The following is a 13,123-nucleotide window of genomic DNA, read 5'->3' on the forward strand; positions in this document are numbered from 1 at the left end:
TGGGAAATTAGTAACTATTCCCAACTAGGAAACAAATCAAAATATTTTAAGAAATATTTTTTGACTTGGTTTGGTTGTTTTTTTATGGACTTAGTCACTTTTTCTTTACTGTATGTTCTCTATTTCAGTTTATTACATTACTAACTAGGTATTTGTAAAAAAGCATTATAAACGCAATGATTTATAACTCAAGATAGGTTATTATAGGCGCTCCAAAATTGAAGCGCTTACCTTGTGACAAATTGTACAAATTGCCTTTAGTCGCGGCTGGACAAGCGAGAAATGTGCACGTGCTAACGAGCAGCACACCGAAAGAGAAAGGGACAACGAGTGTGCCAAAGATGGATGGAATGAGAAACTTAATCAAAAACAACAGATTCCTTCGTAGGCACAGAAATAAATATGGAAGTATTTTTGTGCTCCTCAAAGTTACCTATATAATATCACTGTTTAAACGGAATTTCCCGCGTTTGTTCGTCAATGAAGAATCAACGGTACATTGACCTCACATTATTATAAGATGCGTCGTTGATCTAGTAATGACGTTTTGCGCAGCGGGAGACAACTCATTAGTGCTATAGATGTCATTCGCTGTTACAATTATAAGACGGTTTAGGTTTTTTTTATGCCTTGAGCGAAAAGTTAAAAATATATTACTTCTAGACAAAACGTGCGATGATAATAAAAATAAATTGGATGTTTTTATTAGTAACTAGCGACCCGCCCCGGCTTTGCACGGGTTAACAAATTATACATAAACCCTCTCTTCCTCCTTCCTCCTCTTTCCTCTTGAATTCACTTTATCTATTTAAAAAAATCGCATCAAAATCCGTTGCGTAGTTTTAAAGATCTAAGCATATATAGGGACAGACAGACAGCGGGAAGCGACTTTGTTTTTTTACTGTGTAGTGATTACGTTTGTGGGTCATAACCGTGATCCTTATTAAAAACAACAGGTGTAAATGTGTATGATTACTCTCAACACACCTGTTATTTCCTACCTTCCTTTAAAGTAAATAATGGCTTCCAAAAAATTCTCATAGTTACTTTAAACTTAACGTACAGAGTAAATAAACCATACTTATACAAATTATAAGTAAAATTAAACAAATTATAAGTATAACATGAGCAACATATCATTATAATCATACATAATCAGAAAATCTTAACCACCGAGTGTAATATCACATAAAAAGGAACCTAAACCGATTGGCGCTTACGCCATTATTAACGATTCTCCAATATAAATTTGCTGTTCTTTGAGGTAAGGGCCATTTATTTAGGTCCCTTTTGTTTAAACCAAATGTTACTTAAGTCATTTTATAAGTAAGAAAGTAAAGTTGGTTTATTCTAAAAATGACTTAACTGACAATAATTTATTTAACATTTACATCCTTTTTAAAGTTACAGGCAACGAAAGTTCGAAAAACAATATGGTTTGTAACCCCAATTTCGTAATTAACTACAATTTTCATAGCAATCATCTCGTTTGCGTGTTGGACTTACTGCACCCAGGAAACGGCAACTAGTCAACTGTTCTCACGGACTAATATCTTCTAGCGATCGCCGGATGTGAAGGAACGCTAAGTGGCTTTGACTGGGGTAAAGTGGCGTCATTGACTGGGCTAATCGTGTGACTTAACACCAGATACCTGGATAGTTATAGACCTAGAAGAATGTGGTGTGACCAATCAGAGATTCTCACGTTTAAAATAAATATAATAATAATATAATATTTAAGATATTTAAGATCTAATCTGTCAAATTTGACATTTCTGCGATTCTGGAGATACTCTTGAACGATTTCCACACGATATGACTTAGAGATCTAATTCACATCTATTAGATATCTAACTCTATCTAACGTAAAAGTGACATTGGTTGCCCGAATTGCGCTGCAAAGGAGAACTAGTTGAAATCTAAACTATAACGTATCTAGAATAGATCTAGTACGTGTCGTCTCTTGTGAATATCTTGAAGTTCGAATACGGTAGTATCTGTCTAAAATAGGCGGCCAATAGTCATACACAATGACGTTTATCTTACATGGCTATTTTTGCGTTACGTATACATTTGACGTACCCCTCCCCGCAAAAATGGGCAGACTGTTTTGTACAGAAAATTACAGACAAGGCGTCTCCGTTTGGTTATATCATCCAAGACGAATAAGGATCAAAGTCAAATGGCGTTCTAACAGTTTTAATCTTCTGTTGAAAGATGGCAGTATTTACTGTGGCTACATAATTTACTTTGACAATCCGCCTCTATTTCAAATTCTCTTTGTTATTGCATTCAAATTTCCACAGGAAACATATGTCAAATTATATCTATGTACCAAACTGAAGAACCCATTTGACGAGTGTCTTTAAAAACCATAGATTTATTATTTTTAAAGATGAAGCCTAAGCCACCTGTCACCGTAGCCTCACAAACACAGACACATTTTATGTACGATTTACAATGAGGAACCAAAGGCCTGTGGCCACGTCGATAAAGGGATATCGATAAACTATACGACCTTTTTACAATTTAAATTTTATTTGAAACGATTTAAACTACCTAAAATGAACAGATAACCATTATAACTTAACTCTATATTACAGTGTGTTAATTCAAAACGGGCGATAAATTAAACCAGATATAGAATTTATCCTTGTAAACATTAATTTAGAAGTTTTTTTAAAGTTATTCTTAATTATGACCCCGTTATAATTATTTGAATTATTGTCTAAAGGAGGTCACATATATAAAAGTTACATTAAAACCAAATAAAATATGTTTTTCGCAATAATTGAGTTTATTATTATTTTATAAAATATTAATTATCCATTAGCATTTCCAGGGTGTTTATTTTTAGTGAAGATATCGAAGCTTCAATTAATCGCTATTCCGTTCCGCTGTGTAGAGAGTATCGATATATTATAACATGATTAAAATCGATAAGTCTACATCCCTAAAAACGTGCAATAAACCCACACATACACATTTTAACGCACACATACAAAGCTTGCCCACCACCAAAATGGCTACGGTTTGACGGATAAATTTTGTACTGAGAAATGACAACGTTGGGGCCTTGTTAAAAACAATGCAAAAACAACAATTGTCACGTCAATTCTTAAAATAGTTTGTCGACCGCCCGCTCTGTATGTCCAATCCAAACTTTTTATATATTTTTTTGAACCTCAATCCTTCTGGGAACGGATGTAAAAGGCATCCGTTTAATCGCTTCAACTTTCGTTGCAATTAAAGTCTTATTTCGCGGCAGTAAGGTTTTAAATTACTTGTAAACGCTGGTGGTCCGCGAGGTAAAACACCTGTCGAATCATTTTAAGCTATTCAAACCTTATTGTTGAAAGAATAAAGTTGATTTTGGATTGAAGTAAATTGGGTGTATAAACGGGTTTGATAATGCAGTTTTTTGAAATTGAATCTTTTATAGAATTTATTGTCCGTATGGGAGAGGATATAGATTGATCTTAATACCGGACAAATGTATAAAGAGTTTAATTAAGAGAACTAAGATTTTATTATCTATAAAAGATTATTTATGCCTAATTATTTTTCTAGTGACCACCGTGTCATCGCTACCTAATTAAAAATAAAGTTGGTCCCAAACTTGATTTCAACATCTTTAATAAAAAAAAGTATAATGGGTAATTGATGATCATCAGACATAGAAGTTTTTGTGGCAAAGACGAGTGTTAGAGAAAATGAAACATCGATAAATCTGTTATAGATAAGCCATAGATTAATATTTAAAAGATGTAACTTAATCTTGCTGTAGGTAAGTATGCAAATCAATTGTGAAGCGGTAATACACTTCATTATTAAATATATTAGTACTAAAAAATTAAAACGTTAAATAGTATACACTGCCAAAAGAATAGAAAACTACCAAAATATCAAAAGAGAATAAGATATCGAACGTGTTGTGTATTTCGCGGTAGCTATTTTCTTATAAAATGTAATAATCAGGTCTCTATTGTTTCCCAAATAGTTTTAAGCCATAATGTATTGTTTGCCCGCATTTTCGTTAGTCATAATCTCATAATTGATTTGGTTCAGAAACGCGTCACTTTTCAGGGTTGCCATAAAACAAACCTAACCTAACCTAGGATTTTCGTTAGGTTATCCTATAGATTACTATAGGATAACCTAACGAAAATCCTGAAATGTTAACGGTTTCAGTTTTATGACTAATGATAATATGACAAACAATACATTATGACTTAAAACTTTATGGGAAACAACGGGACCCCGTAATAATCATATTTTTTTGGGACAGAAAACAAGACTACGATAAGAATTTTGACCCTGAAATAACATGAAGTTTGATATGATGTACCTAGGTATATAGTTTCCGTTGCTATTTAGAATTGTAACACAAAGAAATTAGAGCGAATGTAAATTTTACATCCAAAAACCTTTTTTTTTTTTTTAATAAGAGCGGGACCTCTATTATATGGAATGAAGCAGCTTTTTAACGGCGTATTCGTGAGACTAAAACGCGTTTAAAACTAAAGCCTGATTTATGCCATGCTCAACTTAAACCACCAACTAACGTCGATATACTAAGCAATATTAATTACTAAAAGCACCGTCCATTATTTAGTTCCCTCGATACCGCGATAATTTATCCGAATTTGTATGGAGTAAACTGAAAGCGTTTGATAGAAATTAATCGTCAGCTCGAAGAGCGTATTTTTAACACGAAACGGGATTCTTTATTTAGTGCTTTGCACGGGATATGGATGATGCCACATGTTGAATTTTATAACAAAATCTAGTTAAATAGATAGCAAATGAACAACTTATCACAATAATGTGGATATTAAAATAATATATAGAAAATACAAAAATACAAGACCTGAAAGTTTCAAAATTTAAGTTTTTTCTTATGTAAGGATACCATTCGATTCCTTACATTTTAACCAAAAAAAGATTATAAAGCAACTATATACATAAACGCAATATTTCACCGTCTAAAATGCAAATTTCTTGTTTTGGGCATAAATCAAGATGGGCTCTCAGTGACATTGACGTCACGTTCCCATATAAATTTGTTAGGAGCGTTTCGCGAGTGAAGTACGACTGTCGGACTTTGACTATCATTTCTGACGTTTGTATTGCTTTTAATGAAGTGGGTTCCATATAGTTGATCCCAAAAACAAACCTGATCGATTGATACCATTAATAATTATTTGTCTTGTAGCCTATTATAAAGTTTTAGGTTTACAACTGGTTTTGGTGGTGATGGTTCTACTCGTAAATACCTATTACTTTAATTTTAGATTTTGGGATTTTTGCATTATTTTTGTAGCTTTTTTTGAACATGAAAAAAAAGTGTCGCTAAAATTTGGTATTTTTTTTCCTTGTTCGTGGAAATTTAACGTGTGTGTATACTGTGTGTGTATGTGTAACTTGTAGTACAATTTCGAAAGTAATATTTTTCAGCAATGTGAGCTATATGTAGAAACTTAAGACTTTATCCTAATTTGGTCACAAATACTCTACCACCAGACAAACCAGACAGGAACCGTCTTAAAATTATCCACGTTTAATCGTCTCTGTGAGTCATTTAGACAACTTACAAGGGGGTAGGTTAAAAATATACTTGACTTCACAACGGCTCAAAACCAGCATAACTTTGACCTCTCGTCAGGACTAATTCTTAGAGATCTGTAGGTCAGGTTATACTGGGTATTATTAGTAGATACATTTTAGACTAAGAGCTAGTGCTAGAAAATGGTCAACGGTTTCAAGAACGAAAATATTTTGTTTCCTTTTTTGTATTTTATGCTTTTTATTAATGATTGTATTGCTGTTGATAACTCAAATAACAAAAAAATAACAGTTTTTTTTTCTAGCTAGTATGTTTAACTTATTCTCGTTCTTCGGTGGTCAGAGTGCAATTCAGCCATCCAAGCCAGCAATCCTTATCAGTGAGAGAAATGGAAATGTCAAAGTACCTACTTGAAATTATATTAAAAGTGCCGAAATTATCTATTTAGCGACATCATGTCTTTTATTTAAATTATGGCAACCACTACGAGTATGAATAACATTTGATTTCTGATATGTTAACATAGTAGAGTTAAAATTGCTATTTTTAAATCTTTTTTAATTTAGGGGACCAAGTCTCCTCTAGAACTATGTCTCCCCAGTCTCCGCTACAGTTCCGTTGATCTTAAAATCGTTTACCATTTTCCGGACCTAGCTCTTCGTCTAATTCAGGAATAGGGTGGTCGGATACATGCAGTCGTTCTTTGGCAGTTGGGCAGGCGTTGTCTGAGTTTGGATTTAAAAAGTTTCAGTTTGAATTTGGAAGTGTTTTTGTGTTCTGTTTTGTTGTTGTTGTGTTGTGACAGAGGTGAGATTTTTATTTGAATCGGAACCTAATTTTACTTTTGCATTAGGAAAAGTTTTAGTGTTTCGTACATAACTTTATTCACGGAACACTTATGGGATCACTTTGGTCTTGAAAATCAGTTTTTATTTTCTTTGTGATATAAAATACCCTATTCTTAGATTTATTCTAGAGAGATTCTGCCTAGAGTTCCCTATTCTGCATAATATAAGCGCATTTACATATATTTTCGGTGCTAAAACATCTTCCTCTGATTTGCGAAAAAGATAGTTATTTGTACAACAAGAGATCAAAGTTTGATATTTCTTCGAGTGCTTATTTTGAGTCCCGTGCAAGCGAAAGATTCTATAGTATCTAATCTAATTTAGAATCTTGAGCGTAGTAAGGGACTCAAAAGCGCACGAGATGTAAATAACTTTGATCTCGTGTAGTTCATAAAACTTTTCACCTCAGCAGTAAGAACATTTAGACAACCCGAAAAATGTAATCCTTCTTCATCACTTACCTATTTAGTCATGTTTCTTAAGATATACTAACAATTAAGTATAATTACCGCAATCAAACACAAAAACAAACAAACAAACGTAGTAAATTTCAGTAAAATAGGTAATATATGAAAACAACGACCATCAATTGATTGACATTTGAATCGGCAACTTTTTTTTTGAAAAAAAAAAAACATTGTAAGATACGGTCCGAATTACAGATACTTACTATTTGTAAACTATTGTAGAGATTCTTAAAAGTATAATTATTTATTTTACGTGATATACTGTGTATTTTTTGAGTTCATTATTTTAATCGTACAATAAATTACGTAAAATATAGTGTTTTTATCAGTTTTTATCAAATCTGAAACTTTATTTTCATTAATTACATATTAAGAATTCATACTTGTATGTGTTTTGGAACGATGCGTTCTGACGGTTTTCGGGGGTCTATTATAAACCGTCAATATACCGTTGAATGTCGTTTGAAAATTTTTTTGTCTCTTTCTTTTTGCTAACGACGTGAAAGGGACAGAGATAATAAAATCCAAGTATTTCGAACTTGTATTAGACCCCGCATGTTGAAATGACATTTGAATATTAAGGTCACTTGAATGTCATTTTGTCTCACTCAGTGAGCAAAATGCGATTTTGCTCACTGTTTTTAAGTAGCAAAGTACCCTTGTTCGAGCTGCTGAGGTGAAAAAGTTATTTTCATAACTCAACGGCAAATTTTAAACTTTATTTGTTTCGGGAAGTTTTGATTAACTGCAGCATCCGTTCAGTTGTTCTCCAAAAGCTTGTAACTTTTAATACAAGCGGATGTCACTTTTTGACAGCTTTTGTTAGAAAGGGACTTCCACTTGTATTACAAGTTACAAGCTTTTAAGAAATGGGCCCCAAGTCGTCCCGCCATCTCCTGTTAGGCCGACCATGCTGTAACTATTGTCAAGCAATTCAAGATTTCTTAACGAAATCTCGTCTGACATTTTACATTTGACTCCGTTATCATCAAAGTAATTCTGTTAATTAACTTATCTTTAATGCGTTGCCTTTGGACCCTCAATTTGCTTATCGGTCGTAAAATTAAATGTTATTTAGGTAGTAGATAATGCCAAAACCTTAGGCGACGGCGCTTTGAGGTTATATTACTATGACTATCTTAGTTCGTTTTATTTAATTTTCTACATTCCGAACTTCTAGTTTTATCTATGATTTGGGTATTTAAAAAGATAGGCATCAACTATGTCTAGCTCTGAAGTGTAAGTTTTGATTTAAAATATTTTCATTTTTACATATTTTTTACAAAAGTCCGTCTTAACTTCTACTCCGACTTGAAAAGAACAAAGTGTTCTAAATGTCATATGTTCATATAAATTTAACATTAATTATGACATTTCCTCACTTTGTAGTTAATTGCAAATGCCATGCAGAGTAGTTTGATCTGAATCTACTTAATTTCGACTTAGAAAAAGCTATCGCGAAAAAAAAGTGTTATAAAATCTTTACAGTCAAGTTTAAAGATATGGGTGCGTACAACTTACTCAAAAATATCTATATGTATCAGTGGCGGCGCGTCAAACATATCCATAGGCAAGCCGGGGCTAATTTGGCTTACATATTTCCTTTTCAACTCTGCTCAAACGTCCAAAAACAGGCAAGCCGGTGGGAGTCGGCTTTCATGGACGCGCCGCCACTGATATGTATAGTTCTTAATTCGCTGACATAAGAGCTATGCGACTTTTTGAGTATGATGAGTGCACCCATTTTTTTACACTTGACTGTAAGTACTTATTAGTCGATCCTGTTTTGAAAAGACCTCAAGCAGTGGATCTCTTCATAGCGTTTGACCAACTCACACGTGTCCCAACCCAAGCACGTTTTCCATTTAAATTGGATTTTGAAGTTTTAGAAATGCTTGTCCCGATTTTAGAAATGACCTTTCCGTCTCAAAACAAAGAATATCTTTAATTACGACTTTTCAATGTTTTCCTCCTTTGTCTCAATATTTCAATAGCAATCAAACTTCCTGCAAAATGTTTAGAGATGTAATGCATAATTGAAATTGAATTGAAATTGAAATTGTTTTCCATCGTATTGTCTCGGAAAAGTTCGTATTTGTCATGCTTTTCACTTTTTGTACCTAGACTGACTGAAATAGCAAGACCCGTTCGTACGTTTCCATGAAAATATGATGGAAAATTATTATTAAGTTTCATTATTACAATCATAATGTTCTGTATAACCTCAAAATTAATCCCGTAAACCGATTTTGGCAGTAACACGATGTAATAAGATGTAATCTGTTTGTTTCTCAGATAATTTGTGGTGGTTGTAAGCAGAAGGTACATTCAGGCCTGTTCGAGTTTTAGTTATTAGATCGGTTTCCAATATGATACTGATCTGTCAGTGTCAAAAGTATGGTACCGTATCACAAAAAGGCGTAGTTTCATATAAAATACACTTATTATTTTAAACTATAAACGTACGTATCATTACAAAATTAGCCCTAAATTAGTTACCAACCTCACATAGCTTTAAATTATCTTCAGCCACTCTTTATCTCAAAGGAATACGGTCGAAATTACGCACTAATAAAGATAATTAAAGAATTTATGTCGATATCAGTCTGCTCTATAAAACTAATTACGTATCCATGGGAACAAACGTAACATATAATTTTCGAGATAGCGTAACTACATACTAGTTTTAATACCGTTTACGACATTATAAAAGTAGAGTTATGAAGCACATGATTTGTTACAAAAGGGCGTAAGCACATAGGTTAATTGTGGCAGTTACGTCTTTATAAAATATAAATGTGAACTAGAACTACTGGTCGAGTAACTACTAGTTTGTGTATGCACTGGAATTTAGTTCGTTTTTTTCTGTTCGATAATAAATAATGTTTATGTGTTAGTTAAATTGTGTGGTTGGACATGGATGCTTAATTGTATATTTTTGGTTTGATACGGTATGGTATTGTGGTATTTGTGGTGTTATAGATCGGCTTTTTGACAAAGGGTATTAAATGGTCATTGACCGATTTTTGGAAAAAAAGTGTGTAAGATTTTAACATAAAAAAAATTGTTCACTTTTGCTATAACAAACTTTTTCTATAATTTAGGAATTTTTATATATTAAGTATGTATTTTTGATGTTCGAGTAATAAAAATACATACTTAATATAATACTTTATAAAGGTACTTACGGGCTACCACGTTACGGGCTAACAACATTTTATCATTATTTTTGCATACTTACACAAATATCTGCACAATAATATAAAACTTATTTTTAGGAAATAGTTCATAATACAATTTTTTTTACAATTTATAATTGAATTTGTTACAATATGTAGGTACTTTCATCTATTAGTTCAAATTATTCTACTATTTCTAACTTCTAAGTACATAGGACCCTACTCCTAATTTCACACCTTTTCGCTCATGTTTCTTTCCCCATACTCCCAAGGGCGTCGTATCGGCGACTTAGGGCGAGTTAAAACGCTTTAGCCTCATTTCTCTGGCTTGCCAAAACAACCAGGGTAATGAGAACTCTAGTTCAATACAAAATGTACGGAATACGAGACTAGGCTGAGCCTGGAATTAAAACTGCGCTGCGCCTAAGCGTTGGAAAGACATTTATCACTGTAACTTTGCATAATTTATTTGCAGGTGATAAATAAAAATGCGAAGACGAATGGCTCTTATGTGTTTGTATGGTACATGGGGTCAGAGTAAGGGTTAAATTATGTATGTAAGTGATTTAAATATCAGCTTATAGGTGGTTTTCATTTGACATATAGCTTTGACAAGTTACGTCTCTGAATTTCTTTGCTAATAAAAATATTTTGCAGAAATCCAGGTATTAAATTATATACCTATTGCCCAATATAGAACCAGTTTTAAGATGAATTAAATTTCTGTTATGATTTTTGTTTTCAATATAAGTTTAAAGAATACATATTAGGCAAGTCATCTATGTGAATCATAAATGAATAAGCTTTTTTGTGAATTTGTGAAAAAGTAGACAGTTAAAGGACAAACAAATTTGCTTTCAAATGATTTTATACTTACAAAAAAAGTAGAATGCGATATTCATTCTTTTTTTTTTAACTAAACGGAAAAAAACTATGGCAATCTTATGCATATTTGTGATTAAATCGGAAAGGCGAAGTTTTAAACTTTTGCGTACCTAGTTTTTGTTTATCGAGTTTGCAAAGAAATATGAATCATAGTTCAACATAGTTTCGCAAAATATTGGTTTGCAGCCGGACTTTAAAATTTAATGTTAGTTTTTAGTTTACTGACTTTTGCGCAGAACTAAAGTTAAATATGGGAAATGTTTAAGCTAAAATAAATTAAAGGCGTTCATATTTTATTTTAGTGATATTATTTGTGCCTGAAAGTGAATATTTTAAGTTTCAAAATATATTAAATTTGTTTTAGTTAGTAAATAAATATGCAATATTTAGTATAAACATTATAGTGGGTATTTTCTAGGCATTAATTAATAAAAACTCCGTTATTATTACCAATTCAAGAATTTAGGAGTATGAACTTGTTTATAAGAACCCTTTAAATACAAGAATAGCTTTTTATATAAACTTGAGTAAACTCAGGTTTAAATAAATCCTCCCTTATCTTAAACACGTCAAAATATAGGTATCATATTCTCAACGTCACACCAAATAAATCAATATTCATATCATGTCAACACCCATTCTATTTACGTCACTAACGTAACCCTTTTTTGTTTCAGATTCAAAAAAACAATTGAACGAGCGATACATCATCCTAAAAACAAAATGGCCGCCAAGCAGCACGCGTCGATAAAAATAGGAACGGACAGGGGAAGTTAAAGCTTCCGTTTTAAAATGTGAATTTCAAAAATAGAATACCGGATCCTTATGCTAACGGACTAGTGACGATTCTTGAAATGTCTAAGTGTAAATATAGAGTGGAAGTGGGGGTGAAACCTTTGTTCTTGTTGTTGCGGACTCAAAGTGTGTTTTGTTTTAGTTTTTTTCTAGTGTTTAACTTTGGTGTATGTGGTGGTTATCATGAACAGAAGTTTGCTATGGAGCCGCAGGATCAGGTAATTTTAATCTTATTTATAGTTTCCTTTAAAAAAAATTTTGTGCATGACCTTCCAGCGTATAAAAGAAATGCTTTAAATGTAGCCCCGAGTACTAAAATCTCCGTTCTCTGAGAACAACACATTTATAATGATTACTAATTAGTACATTTATCTATTGAATGCTCCAATTAGGTACTCCATTTAATGTATTTAGATGTCACTAAAAATATATTTTAGAAGGTAATCCCAACATTATGTAGAGAATATTAGATACTAAATAACCTGATGACCTGTCTGAACTAATCAGTAGTGACCCTGTTCATGAAGCCGATGATCTTAGGTTCAAATTCCGGTAAGAGCATTTATTTGTGCGATGAGCACGGATATTTAATTTTGTTCCTGAGTTATGGATATTTTTCCATGTATGAGTAATATTGTCGTTGTCTATTAGTCCGACATCCGTTAGGGCATGGCAAATAAAGAAGATTAGTCCTTACGTGATTTTTTTATTAATTTCAAAGAGTATTAAAAATCTAAACCACCGAGGCTTATTTCCGAGCGTCGAGCGTGAGGTCTTGCCGGCGTCTATATTTCCGAGCTCATATAACGCGGCAACCTTCAAATCAAGGGTGAACAGGCACCTTCTGGGCGGGCTCGCTCCATCGTAGGCCACGTCTTCGCCTCGGCTAGTCTGTGGCCATGAGTAAGCCCATTTAAAATAAAACAAAAAAAAATTACTAACATTGATTTCTTTTAAAAATAGCCCCCGTCAGTCACGAGCTACAATTAAAGACCCACTAAATATTACTGTCACTGTTTATAATCCCGCCCGTAATCAGAAGCAATTTTAAAACGAGCCAGGCCGCAAAGAAAGGCATTACCATATCAAAGATAATCCCCGCCATGACAGTATAATTAGGAGCCGGGAACGATGTAGTTTTCCGGCTTAGACGGAAATGGCGTGGAGCGGGAATGACGTGAAAACTACTACTATTTTTCTTTTATTCTATTTAAAAATAAATAAAGTTGGTCAGGACAAATTTATTGCAAACAAAATAAAAAAACTGAAACAGATGTTATTGTACGATTGCGTGAGACCGATTCGCACTTGGCCGGTTTTTTTGTATAATTAAGCAATATTTGTTAATCATTGAATTAAGATGTAAAAAAAAAGTACGGTCGT

General features: G+C 32.9%; 1 protein-coding gene and 2 long non-coding RNA genes across 3 annotated transcripts in view; 2 read left to right on the top strand and 1 right to left on the bottom strand.

The window, feature by feature from the left end:
* Positions 1–13,123, top strand: part of LOC134658889 (uncharacterized) — a 582,766-nt gene that overhangs the window by 435,425 nt on the left and 134,218 nt on the right. The window lies entirely within an intron of this gene.
* Positions 1–13,123, bottom strand: part of LOC134658875 (uncharacterized) — a 397,606-nt gene that overhangs the window by 251,677 nt on the left and 132,806 nt on the right. The window lies entirely within an intron of this gene.
* LOC134658795 (irregular chiasm C-roughest protein) overlaps positions 11,534–13,123 on the top strand; it is a 72,519-nt gene continuing 70,929 nt past the window's right edge. The window contains exon 1 of the mRNA XM_063514448.1: positions 11,534–11,958. Coding sequence (XP_063370518.1) covers positions 11,800–11,958 — 159 coding nt within the window. The 5' untranslated portion in view covers positions 11,534–11,799. The remainder of the gene's footprint in view (positions 11,959–13,123) is intronic.

Source organism: Cydia amplana, chromosome 23 (genome assembly GCF_948474715.1).
Source record: "Cydia amplana chromosome 23, ilCydAmpl1.1, whole genome shotgun sequence".
NCBI lineage: Eukaryota > Metazoa > Arthropoda > Insecta > Lepidoptera > Tortricidae > Cydia > Cydia amplana.